Raw genomic sequence first — 23488 nt, 5'->3', positions numbered from 1 at the left:
ATTTACCCTATTACATACTCAGCTAACTTGTTGATACAAAAAGTTGGAGGATCACCTGTTTTCAATGAATTCATTGGAATAAAAATCTCCTCTCTGTAAGGTCCAACAGTATGATAAATTTCAACAGACTAAAGCAAAATAAAGACAAAAGAGCATTCAAGACAAGTTAGGGAAATGATAATAAAGAAGCACAAATCTGGTACAAGAGTATCTCATAGGCACTGAACCAATCTTGGAGCTCATTGCAGTCCAACATGGAAAAATATGAAACCACCACCATGTTGCCTAGGACAGGCTGATCCCTCTAAACTTAAGTCGCTGGAGATGAATGGCACTTGTAAGAGAGGCTACTATGGAACAGTGGCAGGGAAATAGCCCTGGCTAAAAAAAAGCATATCCTTGCCCGTCAAGACTTTGTAAAGTATCACTTCGAAGATACTGTAATATTGTGGAAGAAGGTTTTGTTGTCAGATGAGGCTGAAGTGAAGCTGGTATGTGTGGCATAAATCTAATACTGCATTGTAATACCATCCCTACTGTGGAGGTAACACCATGCTATGAGGATGCTTTACAGCAGCAGGGACTGAAAATCTGGTCCGGAATGATGGAAAGATGAATGCTGCTAAATACACAGAAGTCCTGGATAAAAACCTGCTAGCCTCTGCCAAAAAGCTTATACTGGAGAGGAAGTTCATCTTTCAGCAGGACAATGACGCAGAGCATACCCCCAAAGCAACGATGGAGTGGCTTCAAATGAAGAAAATTGTTGTCCTTGAGTGTCCCATTCAGAGTCCTGACCTTAACCCAATTTAACATCTCTGGCAAGACTCCAAGATTGCCGTCTGCCACTGCTCCCCAACTAACCTGGCATAGCTTGAACAATTTTGCAAGGAGGAATGGGAAATTCTTGCTCCATTGCATTGTGCAAAGCTTATAGAGACTTATCCAAAAGGACTACTGGCTGTAATAGCTGCAAGAGGTGACTCAACTGCTTTTCTTTTTTCTTTTTTTTCTTTTGAACTGCTGACATTTCAGTTTTTGAAATTTTAGTTTTTCATGCTTTACAATTTTCCCTGTATTGGGAGCTCTACTGTGGAGGGAGAAAAGGAGCATGTGATTCACAAATAAAAATTTCTCAGTTAAATTGTAATACACACTAATGTGGGCAAAGGGTTAGGGCTGAATACTTTTACAAGTCGTATAACCCTGAGATTTGTTTAATTGTGGGCATACTCAGTGAATCCAAGAAACGTATAACCAATGTGCAAAAGAAACTGGAAATACAAAAGAAAAGGTAAAGAAATAATAATATTAAATAAATAAGCAATATATATCGAGAACATGCAACGAAGAGTCCTTGAAAGAGTCCACAGGTTTTGGGCGGGATGAGTGAAGTTATCCTCATTGATTCAAGAGCTTGATGATTGAGGGGGTAATAACTGTTCCTAATGTAGTAGTGTGGGTCCTGAGGCTTTTGTACTTTCTTGAAGCATAAAGGGAGCATGACCCTGGGCGGAGGGGTTTTTGATGATGGATATTGCTTTCCTGTGGCAGTGCTCTGTATAAATGTACTCAATGCTGCGGAGGTGCTTTAGCTGTGATGGACTGAGCTGTATCCTACTTTTTGTAGGATTTCCCATTCAGAGGTATTGGTGTTGACCTCCATCCTGTATTGGAATCTTATCAAAGGCCTTATTAAAAATATAAATGTATCATATCTGCTTGTTACCTCTGTCTGCTCTACTTATCACATCTTCAATCTCCATAGATTATCAAACATTAATTACCCTTTCGTAAATCTATGTTGTCTGTTCAAGCCTATTGTTCTCTTCTAGATATTCAGCAATTATGTCCTTATAGATTTCAATATTTTCCCTGCTACTAATCTTACGTTAACGGTTAGTTCCGTTTTTTCTCTCTCCCTCCTTAAATAGTGAGATTACATTTGCTACCTCCAAACATGAGGACAGTTCCAGAATTCATAGAATTTTAAAAGATGATCACCATTGCATCTGTTTATATAGTCACTACTTCCAAAACTCTGGTATGTATAATATTGGCCTTTGGGATAAATCTCCCATACTTTTTGTAAACTTACTTACAATAATTTTTAGTTTCTGATTTTCACTATTAGTTTGTATTTCTGGAAGTTTTATTTCTGCCTTCCATGAAGGCAGTCACAAGATAGTTCAGTGGCCCCAATTCCTTATTGGTTCATATAAATTCCATTGTCTCTGACTGCCCACATTAGCTCTTACTAAAACTTTTCTTTTTACATACCTGTAGCAGCTCTTGGCAGTTTCTCACCCGTTTACAATCTTCCAGTCTTTGCAGTCTTCCCTTTCTTTATCAATTTCTTAGTCCTCCGTTGATCTCAAATTGCCAAGCCCACTTTTTACTGGTAATTTTATAACCTCCTTTTGATTTGATGTTATCTTTAATTTCACCTATTAGCCGGGAAAAAGCACTTTTCCGATTGGGTTTTGTATCTTAACTTTTTTTAATATCTTACTTTCCCCTTTACAACAAAATTATCATTTAACAAAGTAGCCTTTTCCCTCGTCTCAAAATACAATCTCATTTTCATCCTGTGACTTTGTCCTCCACTTTCCACTAATTTGACTTGTCCCATCTTTTATATATTAAAATATTAGGTCATGAATCACTGTATATCAATTACAGGCACCTCTAATTTCTTGACATGCTTTTTCCAATGTTACAGTACCTCTATTATTCGATGGCTTTCTCCCTCCATACCCATTTTCTGTACTATACTCTTTATTAGCTGCACTAAAAATTGATTTTCATTATGATCTGCAAAACAAGTTGGGTTTTAATGCACCAGTAGAAATGTTAGTGAAGTTTCTGGTTTGAATCAGCGGAGGCTGAAGGGAGGGGAGAAATGCTTTTAGTTTCTCAATTTACATTTGTTATATTCGAGCTTTAAATTTCAATCTCCTTTAAAACCAGCTAAAATTTTTGAATTCCTTGGGTCATATTCTTAGGATCAGAGTGTACTTTTCTGTGGCAGGTGACTTGAGTGTATCTGAGAATGAGATCTTATGAGAAAGATAACATGTTATTTGGTGGCAACACACATAAAGTGCTGGAGGAACTCAGCAGGCTAGGCTGCATCTATGGGGGAAAAAAGTACAGTTGGCTTTTATTTCAGTGTTCTTGCCTCCATGAGATGACAATGTATTTGTCAATGGAAATTGAGCTTCTGAAAAGGAGGGGAATGTTGATAAGTAAGTAGAATGGTATTTTTAATACTGATTGTCATTCCGTACTCGGTGCATTTAAGTTGTTGAGAGAGCAGATTTGCATTTTCAGTGCCCTGAGCTAAAAATAAAACTTCATAGCAAGTTGCTTAACTAACAGGTTTCTCTAAATTAATTGGTAACTTTCCTTGGTCTTTGAAAGCAAGGGATCAATGGCTGAAATGTTTCCAAGACACAACTTGTATAGTTTGAGATTGCAGATAGTCTGCAGAAGTACCCTAGGATTGAATCTGCATCCAATTTCTCTCCACTTTGTTGTAAATTGAAAAATGCTTGGCTTCTGCTTACTATTTCCTTATCTTCTTCACTCAGTTTAGTTTTCTGGAAAAGGGTGCATTTCCTTCATATAATACACATTCTCTCCTACCCCTGTAAAAATGGATGTATTCCTTCATGCACGCATGAGACCACAGATGCTGGAAAATGGAGCGACTAACAATCCAAAGTGTTGACGGTTCCTTCTCCCCAGCAACTCTCACCTTTTCTCTCCCCCCCCCCCCCCCACCCCCCAGCAGATACTCCTTGACCCACCGAGTTCCTCCTGCAGATTGCTTGTTTATTTTCCACATGGGCTTGGAGAGTATCAGTAGTTATTTCATTGTAAGCCCCTGTTCTCACTGAGAGCACTTCTCACTATATTCATTCAGCAAGGCCTCTAGTTTGTGAAAAGAAGGACACTGTGCACATACATTACAACAAGTCTGCTGAGCAATGTTGACTCCCTGCATCTTTTTCTCTCCCAGCAAAAACCTACCATTTTGACCAACTCCCTAATACTGCAGTTCATTGTTCTATTTTTCCTGATTATACTTCATGGAATTTTTATATGTTTGATGTAAGTTCTTTTTTATTCTTGGCATAATCTAGTAGAACGATGATAAACTCCTGGAAAGAGGTTAAATGGATCATCTTGATATCAAGGTTTACAAAACTCCACCACTTCAATCATGTTTTCCCTTGTTCCCACTCTAATTATCCCCAAATTTCTTGATGACATGTTCGTTACTAATCTGAGTGCCTCAATCAATGGAAAAAGCTGCCCAAAATTGAATCTGAGACTATTTTTCTTTCAATTTCTTGCCCTTTTAATGACACTTTATATCCTGAAAGAAAAGTTTATGTGCAATATTTGATTATAACACTTTGTACTTTAAAAATATCCTCAAACTGTTCACTCAGCATTATTACCATTAGTCAATTAATTTATTTCCTGACATCATTATCAGACCTTCCAAATCTACTTGAATAGCATTTTATAAAGACTTGCATTTATGTTATACTTTTCACAATCTTAGGACTTCAGTCAGTCAAATTCCCTTGAAGTAGTTTCTGTTTTTAAAAAGTAGGATCTTCAAACCTCCAGTGTGAGAAGTCTAGAAACTGTGATTATTGGAGGAATTGAATAACTGTGATACCTGATTTCTGTGTGCTAGCTGCAGGATACTCCAGATGGTCATCGTGCTCCATTTCCCATACAGCAGCGAAGCAGCAGTACTCGTAGTATTGATACTCAAACCCCATCAGGAATGGATCGGAGCAGTACCAGCAGCAGCAGATCCCAGTCTGTCTCGCCAACGTTCCTTGCTATAGCCAGTGAGGGTAATGGAGAGAGCCCATGCTATACTGATGAACTTCTTACAGACAGCAAAGAGAAAGGTATTGAGTGCTGTTTAAGAAGAATTATTGGGATTGAATCATTATCCTATCTGACAAAGTTATCATTTTCTTAGTTGCTGTCATGTGTGTAAAGTTGTTATCAGGCCAGTACTATTGAGGAAGGTTTTATTTTATAGACAATAGACAATAGGTGCAGAAGTAGACCATTCAGCCCTTCGAGCTTGCACCGCCATTTTGAGATCATGGCTGATCATCTACTATCAATACCCGGTTCCTGCCTTGTCCCCATATCCCTTGATTTCCCTATCCATAAGATACCTATCTAGCTCCATCTTGAAAGCATCCAGAGAATTGGCCTCCACTGCCTTCCAAGGCAGTGCATTCCAGACCCCCATAACTCTCTGGGAGAAGAAGTTTTTCCTTAACTCTGTCCTAAATGACCTACCCCTTATTCTCAAACCATGCCCTCTGGTACTGGACTCTCTCAGCATCTGGAACACATTTCCTGCCTCTATCTTGTCCAATCCCTTAATAATCTTATATGTTGCAATCAGATCCCCTCTCAATCTCCTTAATTCCAGTGTGTACAAGCCCAGTCTCTCTAACCTCTCTGCGTAAGACAGTCCTGACATCCCAGGAATTAACCTTGTGAATCTACACTGCACTTCCTCTACAGCCAGGATGTCCTTCCTTAACCCTGGAGACCAAAACTGTACACAATACTCCAGGTGTGGTCTCACCAGGGCCCTGTACAAATGCAAGAGGATTTCCTTGCTCTTGTACTCAATTCCCTTTGTAATAAAGGCCAACATTCCATTAGCCTTCTTCACTGCCTGCTGCACTTGCTCATTCACCTTCAGTGACTGATGAACAAGGACTCCGAGATCTCTTTGTATTACTCCCTTACCCAACTCTATACCGTTCAGATAATAATCTGCCTTCCTGTTCTTACTCCCAAAGTGGATAACCTCACACTTATTTACATTAAATGCCATCTGCCAAGTATCTGCCCACTCACCCAGCCTATCCAAGTCACCCTGAATTCTCCTAACATCCTCATCACATGTCACACTGCCACCCAGCTTAGTATCATCAGCAAACTTGCTGATGTTATTCTCAATGCCTTCATCTAAATCATTGACGTAAATCGTAAACAGCTGTGGTCCTAATACCGAGCCCTGTGGCACCCCACTAGTCACCACCTGCCATTCGGAGAAACACTTGTACAGTTTTTATTGTTTTCCACCTTTCACGTGGGAAATTTCCCACTAATCATGGTTTAAAGTTGTGTGTTAGCCAAAGAAAAGGTCTACAAGAAAACAGTTTTTATCTTAATGCACCTTATTTTTGCCGATAATTTGACTACTGCTCCTTTTAGTCACTCTAGGTGGTAACTCATGCAGTTTCTATGTATAGGTCTAAAAAAGACTGTCTAACAATGCTGATTACTGGGAAGAAAACAAATGCCTTGACAGTAAAACATTTTCCCTGCAATATCTAAAGATTTTGTTTTGCACTTCTCTAAAATTCCTTCTTTCAATTCACAGCCGTCAAAGGATTAAATTTGAAGGAAACAAAAATAAAAAGATTCACTGTTTTCTGTCCCTAAATATTCCCCCATTTTGGTCTGGAATTTGCACTCAAGAGTCAGTTCAATTTTTTTTTATTAGTTAAAAGTACAGCTGTAGCTTGATTCTTGTGTTTTGTTTAATTACTCTTTTGAAATGTTCTCGTGCAAAGTTTGCATATATACTATCGCTAGCTTCAAATTTCTCCCATGTTCTGTTACCTTTCAGTATTAGACAATGTTATATACACCAACTTTAGATGTTTTCAGTGCCTTTGTTTGCTGGCACAATTGTGGTATAGTTAATAATTCTGTTAAAGCAGAAGCAGTCACACATTCCTTAAAATATTTTAACTGTTCTACCATTGCTCTGGCCAGTAACTGTCTTGGAAGTGACCAAAAGAAATTGAAAGTTTAGTGACCATTTTGAAGCCAGCCTAGATTTGATCCAAATTTATTACATTAAGTTATAAACCTCTTTTCCCTCCCGCGATTTCTTTACCCCATTGTGATTTTTCTTTGCCACTTTGGATATTAAGTCCTTCAGTTTCATTTCAGGACTTCACACCTTCCTCTCCTGCACCCTTCTATTCTTGGAATAAACTTTAGGATCATTTGGTTGATGTGCTTTGCTGTGAAATGGTAAATTTGGACAGGTTTTTAAAAAGGCCAAAGCTACAGACATAAATTAAACCAGACATGCTCTTGAGTAGAAGAGCTGTAAAACCGTTAACTTTCAAGTTGATATAAAGTGTTTTTATTGTCTCATCTCTAATATATTATCAGAAATAGCCAGGATTGTTAAGCGGCTTGTAATTGCATCATAGATGTCCAAATGATGAGAAATTTGGAAATGTTAGTATTAGAAGTGATCAGGATATCCTTGCACACTTGTCACTGAAAGCAAATATCCACATGGAGCAAACTGTTAAAATAAGTGGCATGTTGGTCTTCATTGCTAGGTGTTTATAGTGCACAAAAAAAGATGCCCTTATAAAGTTCCTAATAAGCCCACACTTGGAGTATTGTGTACAGTTTTGGTCTCCTTGCCACTTGGGGAGCGCAGCAAAAGCCCACCAAACTGATTGCTTCGATGATGCAGAAAAGGGATGGTGGGTAGACTAGGCCTTCATTGACAGGAGTTTAGAAGAAAGAGGGAATTTCATTGAAATGTATAGAATTCCAACAGGACTGGACCATTTGTATGCACGGAGAATGTTGTCCTTGCCTGGAATATGGGGTCACAGTCTCAAGATACAGGGTAGGAGATTCAGGATGAAGCTGAGTTTTCATTTGGAGAATAGTGAACCTGTGTAATTCTCTATCACAGCAGGCAGTGAGACCAAGTTGCTTCATGTATTTAAGAAGGTGTCCAAGAGGCATTGAGGAATATGGTGGGGCAGAGAGAGAGTGTAAGAAGGGATATGGAATTACTATTTAGGGTCAGTCATGATGGAATAGCCTTGGACTGAGTGGCCTATTTGTGCTCCTCCTCCCATTCATGTTTTGGTGTTTCTGTTTTTATCATGAAACCTCTTGTTGCCATGACTCTAAATTCTTAATCTTGTGTTGCATCCTGTTGCAGAGAGTGGGACTAGTTCTCCACTACCAAAGTATGCCTCCTCCCCAAAACCGAACAACAGCTATGACTTCAAACGAGAACCACCTGAAGGGTGCGAGAGGGTGAAAGCCTTTGAGGAAACTTCGTAAGTAGGAGGCTACGTACAGTGCCTAAGCTTATTAACTATTTAACTTGTGCCTGTTGTTCATGCCTTAGAGCTATAGAAATGGAATAATTCCGATTACTGTCTACTAATTTGTTTAGCTGCTTTTCCTCTATTTCTAAGAGGATTTTGCCATCTCCCTCAGGATAATACATTTCCTTAAATGTCATTCTCTCGTCAGATTTTCACAGAAAGTAGTGTGGCATTGTTTGTGCCCTAATACGAAGATGTGTGTAAATTAGCTCCATGTTAGCTAATCTCTTATTTGTTAATGTGAGACTTGAGTATTCTGGTAAACTCAAGATTCTGCAGATGCTGGAAACCTTGAGCAACACACAAAATGCTGGAGGAGCTCAGCAAGTTGGGCAGTATCTATAGAGGGAAATAAACTGTCAATGTTTTGAGCTAAGACCCTTCATCAGGACCAAAATAAATATTTTGGTGTTTTGAAAATTTCCTGTCACTTGCGTCCACGTACACATTTTGATTCCAAATTGCTACCATTATTAGTCAATTAAAATTATCATTAGGATTAAAATAACTTGATGATGGGCATTTTTTTTCTTTTGAACAGTGTTTAAATATTGTGCTAGAAAGAATACCTTAACTTGTAGTGGTTATTGGTTTGTTATTGAGAGTGACCAGTTAGGGGTGCATATTGATTCATTATTGGGGCAGGAGCATGGGGTGGTACATAGAACCTTGAGGGTGCTTGAGGCTACTCTACTTACATTCAGATTAATTTATTTATCACATGCACATCGAAACATACAGTGAAATGCATTGTTTGCATTAACAACCAGCACACCCAAAGATGTGCTGGGGGCATCCCACAATTTAGATTTTTCATTGGTCAAAACAGCACATGGTGAACTGTGTTGAATTTTTATAGTTTAGAGTGAAATGTTTGTTTCTCTGAACAGGAATTTAGTAATCAGTTTAGCCTGACTTCATTGGTTGGTAAGATTTTAGAGTCCATTATTAAGGATGAGGGTTCGGGTTGCCTGTAAGTACAGTGGATTCCAATTAAATGGGCCATCCATTAATCGGGGCCACTGCTTATTTGGAACAACTCTTATAGAACAGAAACTAATGGAGAAAATTACTGGGATTACCATAAGTTATTTGGGCACCATGCCACAATTGTGACAGGAAGCTGTTGTCGAGCAGTTTCTAACTATTGTCAGTCAAGTACACTTCTGTGGCAGTTAGACGCTACACTGTGCTTAGAGTGAACAGTTTTTAAATCAGTTGCATCTGTTTGTGTTCAAAAAAAAGTGATTTTTGTCACTGATAGTTGGCAAGATCTAAGACAATTTTGGATTGTTTTGCTCACTGTGGTTTCAAGCATTTAGGCTTGGAGATGCCAGGAAAGGACGGGAGTGAAAATGAAACAGCTTCACAAGTTAGGAATTTGAAGGTACCGACAATCATCTTGAACATTACAATGAAAATGAAGATTTAGAAGATGCAATCTTCAAAAGCATTGTATGAAGGTAGTCCATTATCAGCACTAGGTGCCTGTGCTAATTTTATTCATATACAGTCAATCAAAAGGACGACGCAGCATGTTGGTTGTTCATCATTTTTGCTGATGACAGTAAAATCTATGTGGGAGTGTTTTTAAAGCCGCTGCATCGGGGCAGTTCCACTCTCTTGACCTCAGAAGTCCAACTCCAGTGGTATGAGAAGTTGCCATGAACAGGGGTCTGTCTTGGTTACAGTGGATGACCATGACTTCTGTGCCTTATCATGCCCTTTGCTCTCCATGGAACATTGCAGAACTGCCTTCATGGCTGTTGGATTTCACTGTTTATCTCATCTGCCCAGCCCGCCAGAGCTAACTTCACACGCTAAGGCAGGCATGTCCCTGTTCTGCTGGGTTATGAGGCCCACCGGCTACTTTTACCTGGTTTAGCCTAAAGTCAAAATGGTGTGTGGCTGCTGTCGCATACAAACAACTACTTGGAGACACAGGTGAGAGCTGAGTGTCTGGTAGGGACTAAAGGTGGCTAAGCTGCCCCTTCACCAGAGGTGATACCCCTCCTGGAACACCCCATACACAACAGCATACAATGGATGAATTCCTTCGTTGATAACTATTAAGAACTAATACATGGTTTTATAGTATTGTAGTTGTATTGTAGTGTTCTAATTTGTTCTGTATTTCATTTAAATACTTATTTTTACTCAGTTAAATGGTAGTTAAACTCCTTTTTTATCTTTATAACTATTTCCGTGATTGGGGCAGCTGCTTAATTGGGCCAAAATGTACAGGTCTCGATGTGTCCTAATTAACCACAATCTACTGTATATGATAAAATAAACCAAGAGGAGATCTTGCCTGAGAAATCTGTTGGAATTCCTTGTGGTAGTAACAGGCAGGATAGACAAGAGAGTCAGTGGATGTTGCTTATTGATTTTCAAAATGCCTTTGACAAGGTGCCACAAATGAGGCAGCTAAACAAGATCCCATGGTATCACAGGAAAGATACCAGCATGGTTAGAAGATTGACTGACTGGTAGAAGGCTAAGAGGGACTAAAAGGGGCTATTTCTGATTGGCTGTGCTAATTTTCATGTTATATATTAATGGTCTAGAATAGATGATGAAATTGATGGCTTTGTGGCCAAGTTTGCAGATGATACAAAAATGGGTGAAAGGGTGGATCATGTTGAGGAAGCAGGGAGGCTGTAGAAGGACTTGGATAGCTGGGAGAATTGATAAAGAAGTGGTAGATGAAATATAGTATAGGGAAGTGTATCATCATGCACTTCAGTAGAGGAAATAAAGGCATAGACTATTTTCTGAATGGTGAGATAATTCAGAAATTGCAGGTGCAAAGGGACTTAGGAGTCCTAGTGTAGGATTCCCTATAGGTTAACTTACAGGTTGAATTTGTAGTAAGGAAGGAAAATGCAATGTTACCATTCATTTCAAGAGAACTGGAATATAAAAGCAAGCATGTAATGCTGAGACTTTATAAGGCACTGGTCAGACCACACTTTAGAGTATAGTGAGCAGTTTTGGGCCCCTTATCTAAGGAAAAATTGGCATTGGAGAGGCCCAAGAGGAGGTTCACAGAACGATTCTAGGAATGAAAGGGTTAACATAGGATCATTTGATGGTCTTGTACTCACTGGAATTTAGAAGAATGAGGGGGATCTTATTGAAACCTACCGAATATTGAAAGTTCTGGATAGACTGGACAAAACACAAAATGCTGGAGGAACTCGGCAGGCCAGGCAGCATCTAGGGAAAGGAGTAAACTCTTGACTATTCGCGCCGAGACCCTTCATCAGGACTGGAGAAAAAAGATGGGAAGTCAGAGTAAGAAGTTGGGAGGTGGAGGAAGAAGTACAAGCTAGTAGGTAATAGCTAGCTGAAACCGGAAGGGGGAGCTGTAAAGTAAAGAGCTGGGAAGTCAGTTGGTGAAAGAGATAATGAAGAAGGGGGTGCCTAATAGGAGAGGACAGAAGGTTATGGAAGAAAGGGAAAGGGGAGGAGCACCAGATCGAGGTGATGGGCAGGTAAGGAGATAAAGGCAAGAGAGGGAAATGGAAATGCGGAATGGTGGGGGGGAGGTTGCTGCTGCAATAACCGCAAGTTCGAGATATCGATGTTAATGCCATCAAGTTGGAGGCTACCCAGACAGAATATAATGTATTGCTCCTTCAGCCTGAGTGTGGCCTCAACATGGCAGTAGAGAAGGCCATGGACTGACATGTCGCGATGGGAATGGGGAATAGAATTAAATTGATGGCCACTGGAAGATCCCGCTTTTTCTGGCAGACAGAGAGTAGGTGCTCAGCGAAGCAGTCTCCCAATATATGTTGGATCTCACCAATATACAGGAGGCAACACTGGATACGTAGATGACCCCAACAGACTCGCAGGTGAAGTGTTACCTCACCTGGAAGGACTTTTTAAGGCCCTTAATGATAGTGAGGGAGAAGGTGTAGGGGCAGGAGTTGCACTTTTTCCGTTTAAAAGTACTAGGAGGAAGATCAGTGGGGAGGGTTGAATGGACAAGTGAGTTGCCAAGGGGGTGATCCCCACTGAAAGTGGGGGAAGGGGAAGATGTGCTTGGTGGTGGGATCCTGTTGGCGATGGCGGAAGCTGCAGAGAATTGTATGCTGGACACGAAGGCCGTTGGGGTGGTAGGTAAGGACAAGAGGAATCCTATCCCTGGTGGGATGGCGGGTGGATGGGGTGTGAGGGCAGGTGTGCGTGAAATGGAAGAGGTGTGGGTGAGGTCAGCGTTGATGGTGGAGGGAGGGAAGCTCTTTAATTCTGGGATGAAAAGCCTCATCCTGAGAGCAAGTGGCAGAGACAGGCATTGAGAGAAAGGGATGGCACCTTTACAAGTAACAGGTGAGAAGAGGTGAATCCAAGTAGCTGTAAGAATCAGTGAGTTTATAAAAGATAGCAGTAGATAAGCCATCTCCAGAGCTGGAGACAGAGATCGAGAAAGGGGAAGGTGGTGTTGGAAATGGACCAGGTAAATTTGAGGGCAGGGTGGTAGTTGGAGACAAAGTTGATGAGTTCAGCATGGGTGCAGGAAGCAGTATCAATGCAGTCATCAATGTAGCATTGGAAAAGTTGGGGTGTAACACTAGTGTAGGCTTGTAACGTAGACTGTTCCAGATCACCGACAAAAAGTCGGTCATAACTGGGACACTTGTGAGTGCAGTGGCTACATCTTTTGTTTGAAGGAAGTGGAGCCGAAGGAGACCAGTACTGCCAGAAGGAAGAGAGTGGTAGTGGAGGGGGTCTGGAGTCCAGAAAGAAACAACTTTGAGGCCTTCCTGATAGGGGATGGAGGTCTATAGGGACTGGACATTCATAATGAAAATAGGATGATCGGGGCCAGGGAACTTCAAATCATTGAAAAGATCGAGTGTGTGAAGCGCCACAGATGTAGTAGGAAGGAGCAGAATGGAGGGGCATGGGGGATAATACTGAGTTGAGGTATGCAGATACAGTGCCTAGAAAAAGTATTCACCATCTCCCATCCCCCCACCCCCGAGGTTTTCATGTTTTATTGATTTAATTTGGGTTTTTTTGACACTGATCAACAGAAGACTCTTTCGTGTCAAAGTGAAACAAGTTTCTACAAATTGGTCTAAATTTATTACATTTATAAAACACAATGTAATTGAATGCATAATTACTCGCCCCCTTCAAGTCAGTATTTAGTAGATCCACCTTTGCCTTGAGTCTGTGTGGATAGGTCTGTATCAGCTTTGCACATCTGAACACTGCAGTTATTCCCCATTCTTTACAAAACCATGGTTTCATCAGATTGCATGGGGATTGTGACTGAACAGCCCTTTTCAAGTTCAGCCACAAATTCTCAATTGGCTTGAGGTCTGTACTCTGACTTGACCACTCCAGGACATTAACTTTGTTATTTTTAAACCATTCCTGTGTAGCTTTGGGTTTATGCTCGGGGTCATTGTCTTGCTGGAAAACAAATCTCCCAAGTCACAGTTCTCTTGTAGACTGCATCAGGTTTTCCTCCAGGATCTCCCTGTATTTTGCTGCAATGAAGCATCCCCACAGTATGATGCAGCTACCACCATGCTTCACAGTAGGGATGGTGTTTTTGATGAAGTGCAATGTTTGGCTTACACCAAACATAGCATTTATTCTGATGACCAAAAAACTCAATTTTTGTTTCATCAGATCATAGAACCTTCTTCCATCTGACTTCAGAGTATCCTACCTTCTGGCAAATCTCCCATAAAGTGAAGCACCCGGGCAACAGTTGTTGTATATGCAGTCTCTTCCATCTCAGCCACTGAAGCTTGTAACTCCTCTAGATTTGTCATAGGTCTCTTGGTGGCTTCTCTCAGTCATCCTCCTTCTTGCATGGTCACTCAGTTTCTGAGGATGGCCTGCTCTAGGCAGATTTACAGCTGAGCCATATTCTTTGCATTTCTTGATGATTGACTTGACTGCACTCCAAGGGATAATCAGTGGCTTGGAAATTTTCTTGTATCCATCACTGACTTGTGCTTTTCAATAATTTTTTTGTGGAGTTGATTGGAGTTTTCTTTTGTCTTCATGGTGTAGTTTTTGCCAGGATACTGACTCACCGGCAGTTGGACCTTCCAGATACAGGTGTATTTTTACTACAATGAATTGTAACACCTTGATCACACGCAGTGATCTTCATTTAATTATGTGACTTCTGAAAACCAGTTGGCTGCACCAGTGATGATTTGGTGTGTCATATTAAAGGGGGTGAATACTTATGCATCAGTTATTTTGTTTTATACTTGTAATTAATTTAGATCACTTTGATACGAAAGAGTCTTTTTCTGTTCATCAGTATCAAAAAGCCAAGTTAAATCCACTGTGATTCAATGTAAAACAGTAAAAAATAAAAATTTCCAAGGGGGTGAATACTTTTTATAGGCACTGTGTAAGTTTGGTGGGGCAAGAATAAGCAGAAACAATGGGTCTACCTGGACAGGCAAGTTTGTGAAGTAGAAACAGGAGGTGTGGGGTTAAGGAAACTCTGAGGTTGGTAGCAGTGGATGGGAGATCCTCAGTGATGGTGTGGGAGACAATGGTCTGGTGCTCCTTATTAGGTACTGTTTAAGGGGTGAGTGAAAGGAGGTGTCTGAGAGTTGTTGCCTGGCCTCTTCTGCTAAAGCATCCCTTTTTTTTTGCGGGTTTGATGGTGAGGTTAGGACTAGTACAGAGAGAGTGGAGAACAGTGTGTTTGGAAGGAGTTAGCAATGAAAAGATCCAGAGCAGGCAGATAACCAGAGCGGGGCCTCCAGGAAGAGGAGAGGGTTGAAGACAGGAGAAGTAGTGATCATTGGTGTTAGCTTGAGAGTCCTTGTCAAGGAAGTAGGCACGGAGATGGAGGCAGCAGAGGAAGAGCTCAGCATCGTGGCAGCGTGGAACTCACTGACATGTGGGTGTAGGAGGACAAAGGTGAGGCCCTTGCTGAGAACAGAACATTCTGCCTCAGAGAGAGGAAGGTCAGAGGGGTTGATGAAAACCCAGCACGGATGAGAACTGGGATCAGAGATGGGAAGGGAGTTGGTAGTGTCTGAGGAGAAGGGGAGGGGTTGGGGTGTTCAGAGAAGGTGGGATGAGAAGAAGATGGAGTCTCCAAGGGCCCAAGAGCTTGCGGTGGGACCTGAGAGATACACATTTGCAGAGTGGTGATTGGGGAAGGGGAGACTAGGGTTCCAGCCTCAGCACATGAAGTCCCAGCTTGGGGACGCTGTCGGTCAATGTCCAGGCTGGAGGTTGTGCAATAGGCACTGTCAGAGGTCGTTAGAACCCACATTGATGGCAGCAGAGTCTGGGTTCTGAATCTGCGCAAGACTGCTAGAACCATTGAGGTCAGCAGTGGGGATCACAGTTTGGGGACATCCATAGCTGTTGGCGTTGGTGACAGCAGGTTCTGTAGACTGTAGGCGGGCGATCTTCCGATCCTTGCTGGATGTGAGAAAGGCGAAGAACTGGTAATTGGAAGCATGGAACCACTGGATAGAGTGGACGGAAAGAGTAATTCCAGTTGTGGGAGAGTCTAGAAGCATAAGACATGGCCTCAGAGTAAAAGGATGTCCCTTTAGAACAGAGATGAGGAATTTCTTTAGCCAGAAGGAGCGAAATCTGTGCAATTCATTGTCACAGACAGCTGTGAAGGCTGTCATTGGGTATATTTAAAGTGGGGGTTGATAGATTCTTGGTTAGTAGCAATGTCAGAGGTTACTGGGAAAAGGCAGAAGAATGGGATTAAGAGTGATAATAAATGAGCCACAGTTGAATATTGGAACAGACTTGATAGGTCAATTGGCCTAATTCTGCTCCAACATCTTATGGTCATAAAGCATTAATATATATGTTGTGCATGACTTTTGCTTTTAAGGAAGAATTTGCACTTTTTTGCCCATCCTTAATTTCACTTGGTATGTGATTTTGGATAAATTGCAATTTATGTAGTGGTTTAACATGCTGTTCGAATCATGACATCATATGATGTGAAGAGCTGAACTCGTGTTAACTTTATTATTCATAGAAACATTTAGAGTTGTTTCTTGGTTTTCCCCAAAACCAAGATGTATTTCTTTAGTGCCCAATGGATTGTCCTCCACCACTCTTTAGCAAGTGGGACTTGCTAAACTTTGGGAAAGTATTTTCTTGTTTCTTTTGGTTTTTTTGTTATTCACACCAATTCTGTCTCTCTTGTTTCATCTCAACACCCTTTTCCCATATTACTTTCACTTTGTCCAGAGCCTTTGTAATTCTGGATATCTGTCAGATCTCCTCCCATCCTCCCTGAGAAGGCCTTCATCCATCCTCATGCTGCATCTTAAAGTCCTTCATCTCTAGAATCTTTCCATTAAATCTCTACTGTATTCTCTTCATTGCATCCTTCATAAAGTCCATGGTCCAGAATTGGTTAAGGCGATTTGGTGTTTACAAAAGTTCAATATCCCTTGATTTTATCTATATATCTATCTATAAAGCGCGGCATATGCCCTTCTGGCACTTGGAGCCATGACAAGTTGAATTTACCCTGAACCTACTCTCAGGATAATTTACAAAGACCAATTAACCTACTCGATATGTCTTTGGACTGTGGGAAGAAACTGGAGCACTTGGGGAAAACCCATAGATTCTACATGGAGGATGTACAGACTCCTTACAGATGGTGTAGGAATTGAACTCCGAACTCCTGAAAGTCCTGAGCTGACTGAGCACCAGTGATGAGGACCACAAAGATATGGTCAATAGAGTCTGAGGTACACTAGCAGGACTGCTTTGAATCGCTTGACTGGACCACATTTAGGGATTCATCTTCTGATCTGAAAGAATATGCCACAGCTGTTACCCACTTCATCAAGACCTTTGTGGGTGAGTGTGTGCCTTTGAGAACATGCTGGACATACCCAAACCAGAAACCATGATGAACCAAGAGATTCACAGTCTATTTATTTGTGGCTTTCAGATTTGTGACTTTCAAATCGAGTGATCTAAATTTCTGCAAGAAGTCCAGGCATAACATACGAATGGCTATCTTAAGAATGTAAAAGCAATTCCGAGTGAAGTTAGAGATGTAATCAGGTGCACGTCAGCTCTGGCAGGCTTTGCAGGCCGTTACCTATTATCAGACAAAACCTGACTTCATAAATGGCTGTGATGAACATAAGAATATAAGAAATAGGAGCAGGAGTAGGCCTTCTGGCCTATCGAGACTGCTCCACTATTCAGTAAGATCATGGCTGATCTGGCCATAGACTCATCTCCACCTATCTGACTTTCCCCCATAACTTCACTCCCCAATGAGCTAAACACCTTTTATGCATGCTTTGAAAAGGAGAATAAGACTACCTGCACAAATTCCTGCAGCATCTGGCAACCCTGTAATATCTGTCTCAAAGGTCGATGTCAGAACATTTTTCAAGAAAGTAAACTTTGGCAAGACTTCAGACTCCAATGGTGTACCTGTACCGGGCATTGAAAACCTGAGCCAAACAACTGGCTGGAGTGTTCAAGGACATCTTCAATCTCTCACTGCTGCAGTCAGAAGTCACAATCTGGTTCAAAATGGCATCAATCATACCAGTGCCTTAGAAGAGCAGGGTGAGCTGCCTCAATGACTAACATCCAACAACACTTGCAATTACTCTGTGATGAATTCCTTTGAGACGTTGGTCATGACTAGAACTACTTCATTCCTGAGTAATAACATGGACCCGCCACAGTTTGCAGAACACCACAAAAGGTCCACAATGGATGCAATCTCATCGGCTCTTCACTCAGCCTTGGACTACCTGGACAACAACAATACCTACAGTTGCAAGAAAAAGTTTGTGAACCCTTTTCAGTTACCTAGTTTTCTGCAAAAATTACACATAAAATGTTGGACTGATCTTCATCTAAGTCAGAATAATAGACAAATGTAATCTGCCTAAATTAATAACACACAAACAATTATACTTTTCATGTCTTTATTGAACACGTTGTTTAATCATTCACAGTCCAGACAGGAAAAAGTATGTAAACCCTTGAATTTAATAACCGGTAGAACCTCCTTTAGCAGCAATAACCTCCACCAAACATTTTCTGTAGTTGCTGAGCAGACTTGCACAACAGCAAGGGGGAATTTTAAACCAGTCCTCTATACAAAACAGTTTCAGTTCATCAAAATTTCTGGGATACTTTGCCTGAACAGGTCATGGCACAGCATCTCAATTGGGTTAAGGTCGGGACTCTGACTTGGCCATTCCAAAACACAAATTTTAAGTCTTGCATCAGTGTTGTACATAGAACATAGAAATTTACAGCACAGTACAGGCCCTTCAGCTCACAATGTTCTGCTGACCATATAACCTATTCTAGAACAACACAAGTGAATCTGCAGATGCTGAAAATAAATAAAAAACACAAAATGCTGGCAGAACTCTGCAGGCCAGACAGCATCAATGGGAGGAGGTAGTGACAACGTTTCGGACCGAAACCCTTCATCAGGAGTGAAGTAACATGGGATGGTCGAGGGGGTATAAGAAGTGGGGGGAGGGACGAAGTAGAGAGCTGGGAAGTGATAGGCTGGAGGGAAATGGGTTATAGGGGGAAGGTGGAGAATTATGGGAAATAAAAGAAAAAAAGGTAGGGCTGGGGGGAGATTATAGTGAGGGGGGAAAAAGAGAGAGAAAGAGAACCAGACTAAAATTATAGACAGGGATGGGGGTAAGGGGGGGCAGGGGTATCAACGGAGGTCTGTGAGTTGAATGTTCATGCCGGCAGGAAGGAGGCTACTTAGGAGGGAGATAAGGTATCTGCGTGTGGCCTCATCTTGACGGTAGAGGAGGCCATGGACAGGCATATCGGAGTGGGAGTGGTCTGTGGAATTGAAGTGTGTGGCCACAGGGAGATCCCGCCACTGCTGGAGGACTGAGCGCCGGTGTTCGGCGAAACGGTCTCCCAGTCTGCGGCGGGTCTCCCCAATGTATAAATGGCCACATCGGGAGCACCGGGTACAGTATATCACCCCAGTTGACTCACAGGTGAAGTGGTGCCTCACCTGAAAGGACTGTCTGGGGCCTAGGATGGTGGTGAGGGAAGAAGTGTGGGGGCAGGTGTAGCACTTCTTCCGTTTACAGGGATAAGTGCCTGGAGGGAGGTCGGTGGGGAGGGATGGGGGACAATGAATGGACAAGGGAGTCGCATAAGGAGCAATCCCTGCAGAAAGCCGAGAGTGGGGGGGAGGGGAAGATGTGGCTGGCGGTGGGATCACGTAGGAGGTGGCGGAAGTTACGGAAGATTATATGTTGGATTTGTAGGCTGGTAGGGTGATAGGTGAGGACCAGGGGGACTCTATCCCTGGTGGGCTGGCGGGGGGATGGGGTGAGAGCAGAGGTGCGTGAAATACAGGAGATGCAATGGAGGGCAGAGTTGATAGTGGATGAAGGGAAGCCCCTTTCTTTAAAAAAGGAAGACATCTCCTTTGTCCTGGAATGAAAGGCCTCATCCTGAGAGCAGATGCGGCAGAGGCGGAGGAATTGAGAGAAAGGGATAGCATTTTTGCAGGAGACAGGGTGGGAGGAGGAATAGTCTATGTAGCTGTGGGAGTCTGTAGGTTTGTAGTAGACATCGGTGGATAGGCTGTCTCCAGAGATAGAAACAGAAAGATCTAGAAAGGGGAGGGAGGTGTCGGAAATAGACCAGGTGAATTTGAGGGCGGGGTGAAAGTTGGAGGCGAAGTTAATGAAGTTGACGAGCTCAGCATGTGTGCAGGAAGCAGCGCCGATGCAGTTGTCGATATAACGTAAGAAAAGAGGACAGATACCGGTGTAGGCTTGGAACATAGATTGCTCCTCATGGCCGACAAAAAGGCAGGCATAGCTAGGACCCATGCGGTTGCCCATGGCTACACCTTTAGTTTGGAGGAAGTAGGAGGAGCCAAAGGAGAAATTGTTAAGGGTGAGGATTAATTCAGCAAGGCGGAGAAGAGTGGTGGTAGAGGGTGACTGGCTGGGTCTGGAATCCGGGAAGAAACAGAGAGCTTGGAGACCTTCCTGGTGGGGGATAGAGGTATATAGGGACTGGACATCCATGGTGAAAATGAGGCGGTGGGGGCCAGGGATTCTAGAAACTGTCTAGAATTTCCCTACCGTATAGCTTTCTATTTTTCTAAGCTCCATGTACCTATCTAAGAGCTCTTAAAAGATTCTGATGTATCCGCTTCCACCACCACTGCTGGCAGTGCATTCCACGCACCCACCCCTGTCTGTGTGAGAAACTTAACCCTGACATCCCCTCTGTACCTATTTCCAAGTACCCTAAAACTGTGCCCCCTCATGTTAGCCATATCAGCCCTGGGAAAAACCCTCTGGCTATCCACACGATCAATGCTCCTCATCACTTTATACACCTCTATCAAGTCACCCCTCACCTCTGCCGCTTCAAGGAGTAAAGGCCAAGTACACTCAACCTATTCTCATAAGGTACGCCCTCCAATCAGGCAACATCCTTGCAAATCTCCTCCACACTCTCTCTATAGTATCCACATCCTTCCTGTAGTGAGGTGACCAGAACTGAACACAGTACTCCAAGTGGGGTCTGACCAAGATCTTATATAGCTGTAACACCTCACGGTTCTTAAACTGTATCTCATGGTTGATGAATGCCAACACAATTTACGCCTTCTTCACTACATTGTCAACCTGCGCAGCAGCTTTGAGTGTCCTGTCGACACGGACCCCAAGATCTCTGAGATCCTCCACATTGCCAAGAGACTTCCCATTTATAATTTGTTCTGTCTTCAAATTGATTGTACCAAAATAAACCACTTCACACTTACCTGGGTTGAAGTCAATCTGCTGGAAAATTATGCAAGAGAATTCTTGGGGCAGGATATACCTGCATGTGGAAAAGCCTGGATTTATTAGAATTAGCACGACTTTGTGCAGGGGTAGTGATGTTGACAAACCTGAGCTTTTTGAGGAGGTAACAAAAATGATTAAGGAAGGAAGGGCAGTAGATGCTATCTATGTGAACTTAAGTAAAGGTCTTTCTTGGAGGGCTGATTCAGAAGACGTGATCCATGGTGACTTGTGAAGTCGAATTGAAAATTGGCTTAGTCACAGAGCAGATAGTGATGGAGGGGTATTATTCTGATTGAAGGTCTGGTGTTCCACTAGGATCAATGGTTGGACCTCTCTTGCATCAAATATAAGTTACTTAGATGTAAATGTAGATAGAAAATTAGTAAATTAGTAACTGATTGGTAAGTTTACAAATGACACAACAATTGGCGGAGATGAAGCTAGTGAGGTAGTAATGTCAGAGGGAAAGGATGCAGCAGGATATATATAAGTTGGCGATTTGGGTGGAGAAACAGCAGCAGGCGGTTAATCCTGACAAGTATGAGGTGGTATCCATAACTAAGAACCCTCACTATCTGGGACCTGCCATCTTCTCATTACTACCATCAGATTTCTGAGTGATCCGTCAGCACTTCCTCATCAATCCTTTTATTTTTGGACTATTTATTTTTGTAATTCATGGTAATTTTGCATTATCTAAGTCAGTGATAATAATTTAATTTTGATATTCTGAAATAGCGCAGTCTATGTGTTTGTCCAAATCATTTATGTATATTCCAAACAACAGAGGCCCCAGCACCAATTCTTGTGGAACACCATTAACCTTAGACACAATAACACCTTGTCACTGCCACCCTCTCTGTTCTATGGCCAAGACAATCTTGAATCCAATAGAGTCATAGAAAAGAACAGCACTGAAACAGGTCCTTCAGTCCATCTATTCTGTGCCAAACCATTGACCTGAAACAGGACCATACCCTTACCATCCATGTACCATGTTAAATGCTGAAATCAAAGTTGCATGCATCACTTGTGCTGGCAGCTCGTTCCACACTCTCACAACCCCCTGAGTAAAGAAGTTTCCTTGGATGTTCCCCTTAACTCTTATCTTTCACCCTTAACCCATGACCAGGATTCCCTGTTGTCCTACCCAATCTCAGTGGAAAAAGCCTGTTTGCATTTGCCCAATGTATCCTTTAGCAAATGTCTTCTCAATCCTTATGTTCCAAGGAATAGTCCTAAACTATTCAATCTTTCCTTATAACTCAGATAGGTAACCAAAGCTGCATACAATACTCCAATTTAGACCTCACCAATAAATAATACAATTTCAACATAACATCTGATTTCTTGTACTCAGTACTTTGATTTATGAAGGCCAACATATCCAAAGCGTTCTTTACTACCCGATCTACCTGTGACAACACTTTCAATGAATTATGGTCCTGTACTCCCAGATCCCTTTGTTCTACCATACCCCTCAGTGCCCTACTATTTACTGTATAAGAGCTACCCTGGTTGGTCCTACCAAAGTGCAACATCTCACACTTGTCTGCATTAAATTCCAGTTACCATTTTTCCAGCTGGTCCAGATCCCACTGCAAGCCATGGTACCCTTCCTCACTGTCCACTTGACAAGCCTCCCATGCGGATCCTTGTCAAGTGTCTTGCGAAAGTCTATGTAGACAACATCCACTGCCTTGCCTTCATCAACTTTCCTGGTAACTTCCTCAAAAAACTCTGTAAGACTGGTTAGACAAAACCTACTACACACAAAGCCATGCTAACTATTCTTAATCTGTCCCCGTCTATCCAAATACTCATATCTGGTCCCTTAGAATACCTTCCAATAACTTTCCCACTACTGATGTCAGGCTCACTGGCCTATTATTTATTGGTTTACTTTTAGAGCCTTTATTAAACAGTAGAATAACACTGGCTATCATCCAATCCTCTGGTATCTCGTGTGCCTCTAAAATGATGATTTAAGTACCTCTGCTTGGGCCCCAGCAATTTCTGCACTTGCTTCCCGCAGGATCTAAGGGAACACCTTGTCAGGCCCTGGGGACTTATCCACCTTAATTTGTCTCAGACAGAAACACCTCTTCCTCTGTAATCTGTATCAAGTCCATGAAGTTGATGCTGCTTTGCCTCATTTCTATAAAATTTACCTTTACCCCATGCAAAAAATCCATTTAAGAACTCCACCATCTCTTTTGGCTTCTGATCTTCCAGATGACCAGTTTTGTCCCTTGCAATCCCTTAAGATTCTCCTTCACCTTATCTGCTAGGGCAACCACATGCCTTCTTTTAGCCCTCCTGATTTCTTTCTTGCATTTCTTGTACTCCGTAAGTACCTCATTTGTTCCTACCTGCTATACAGTTCCCTTTTTTCTTAACCATGGCCTCAGTATCTCTTGAAAACTAAGGTTCCCTCCG

The 23488-nt window shown here is 42.0% G+C and overlaps 1 protein-coding gene across 2 annotated transcripts in view; it reads left to right on the top strand.

Moving 5' to 3' along the window:
- LOC140728157 (protein FAM117B-like) overlaps positions 1-23488 on the top strand; it is a 231214-nt gene that overhangs the window by 186182 nt on the left and 21544 nt on the right. For both annotated transcript variants that reach the window (XM_073046414.1, XM_073046413.1), the window contains exons 6-7: positions 4715-4937; positions 8051-8171. In XM_073046414.1, coding sequence (XP_072902515.1) covers positions 4715-4937; positions 8051-8171 — 344 coding nt within the window. The remainder of the gene's footprint in view (positions 1-4714; positions 4938-8050; positions 8172-23488) is intronic.

The sequence above is a fragment of the Hemitrygon akajei genome, chromosome 5, assembly GCF_048418815.1.
Source record: "Hemitrygon akajei chromosome 5, sHemAka1.3, whole genome shotgun sequence".
Taxonomy (NCBI): Eukaryota; Metazoa; Chordata; class Chondrichthyes; order Myliobatiformes; family Dasyatidae; genus Hemitrygon; species Hemitrygon akajei.
The sequence above is the reverse complement of the archived record's forward strand: the minus strand, read 5'-3'. Positions and strand labels throughout refer to the sequence as shown.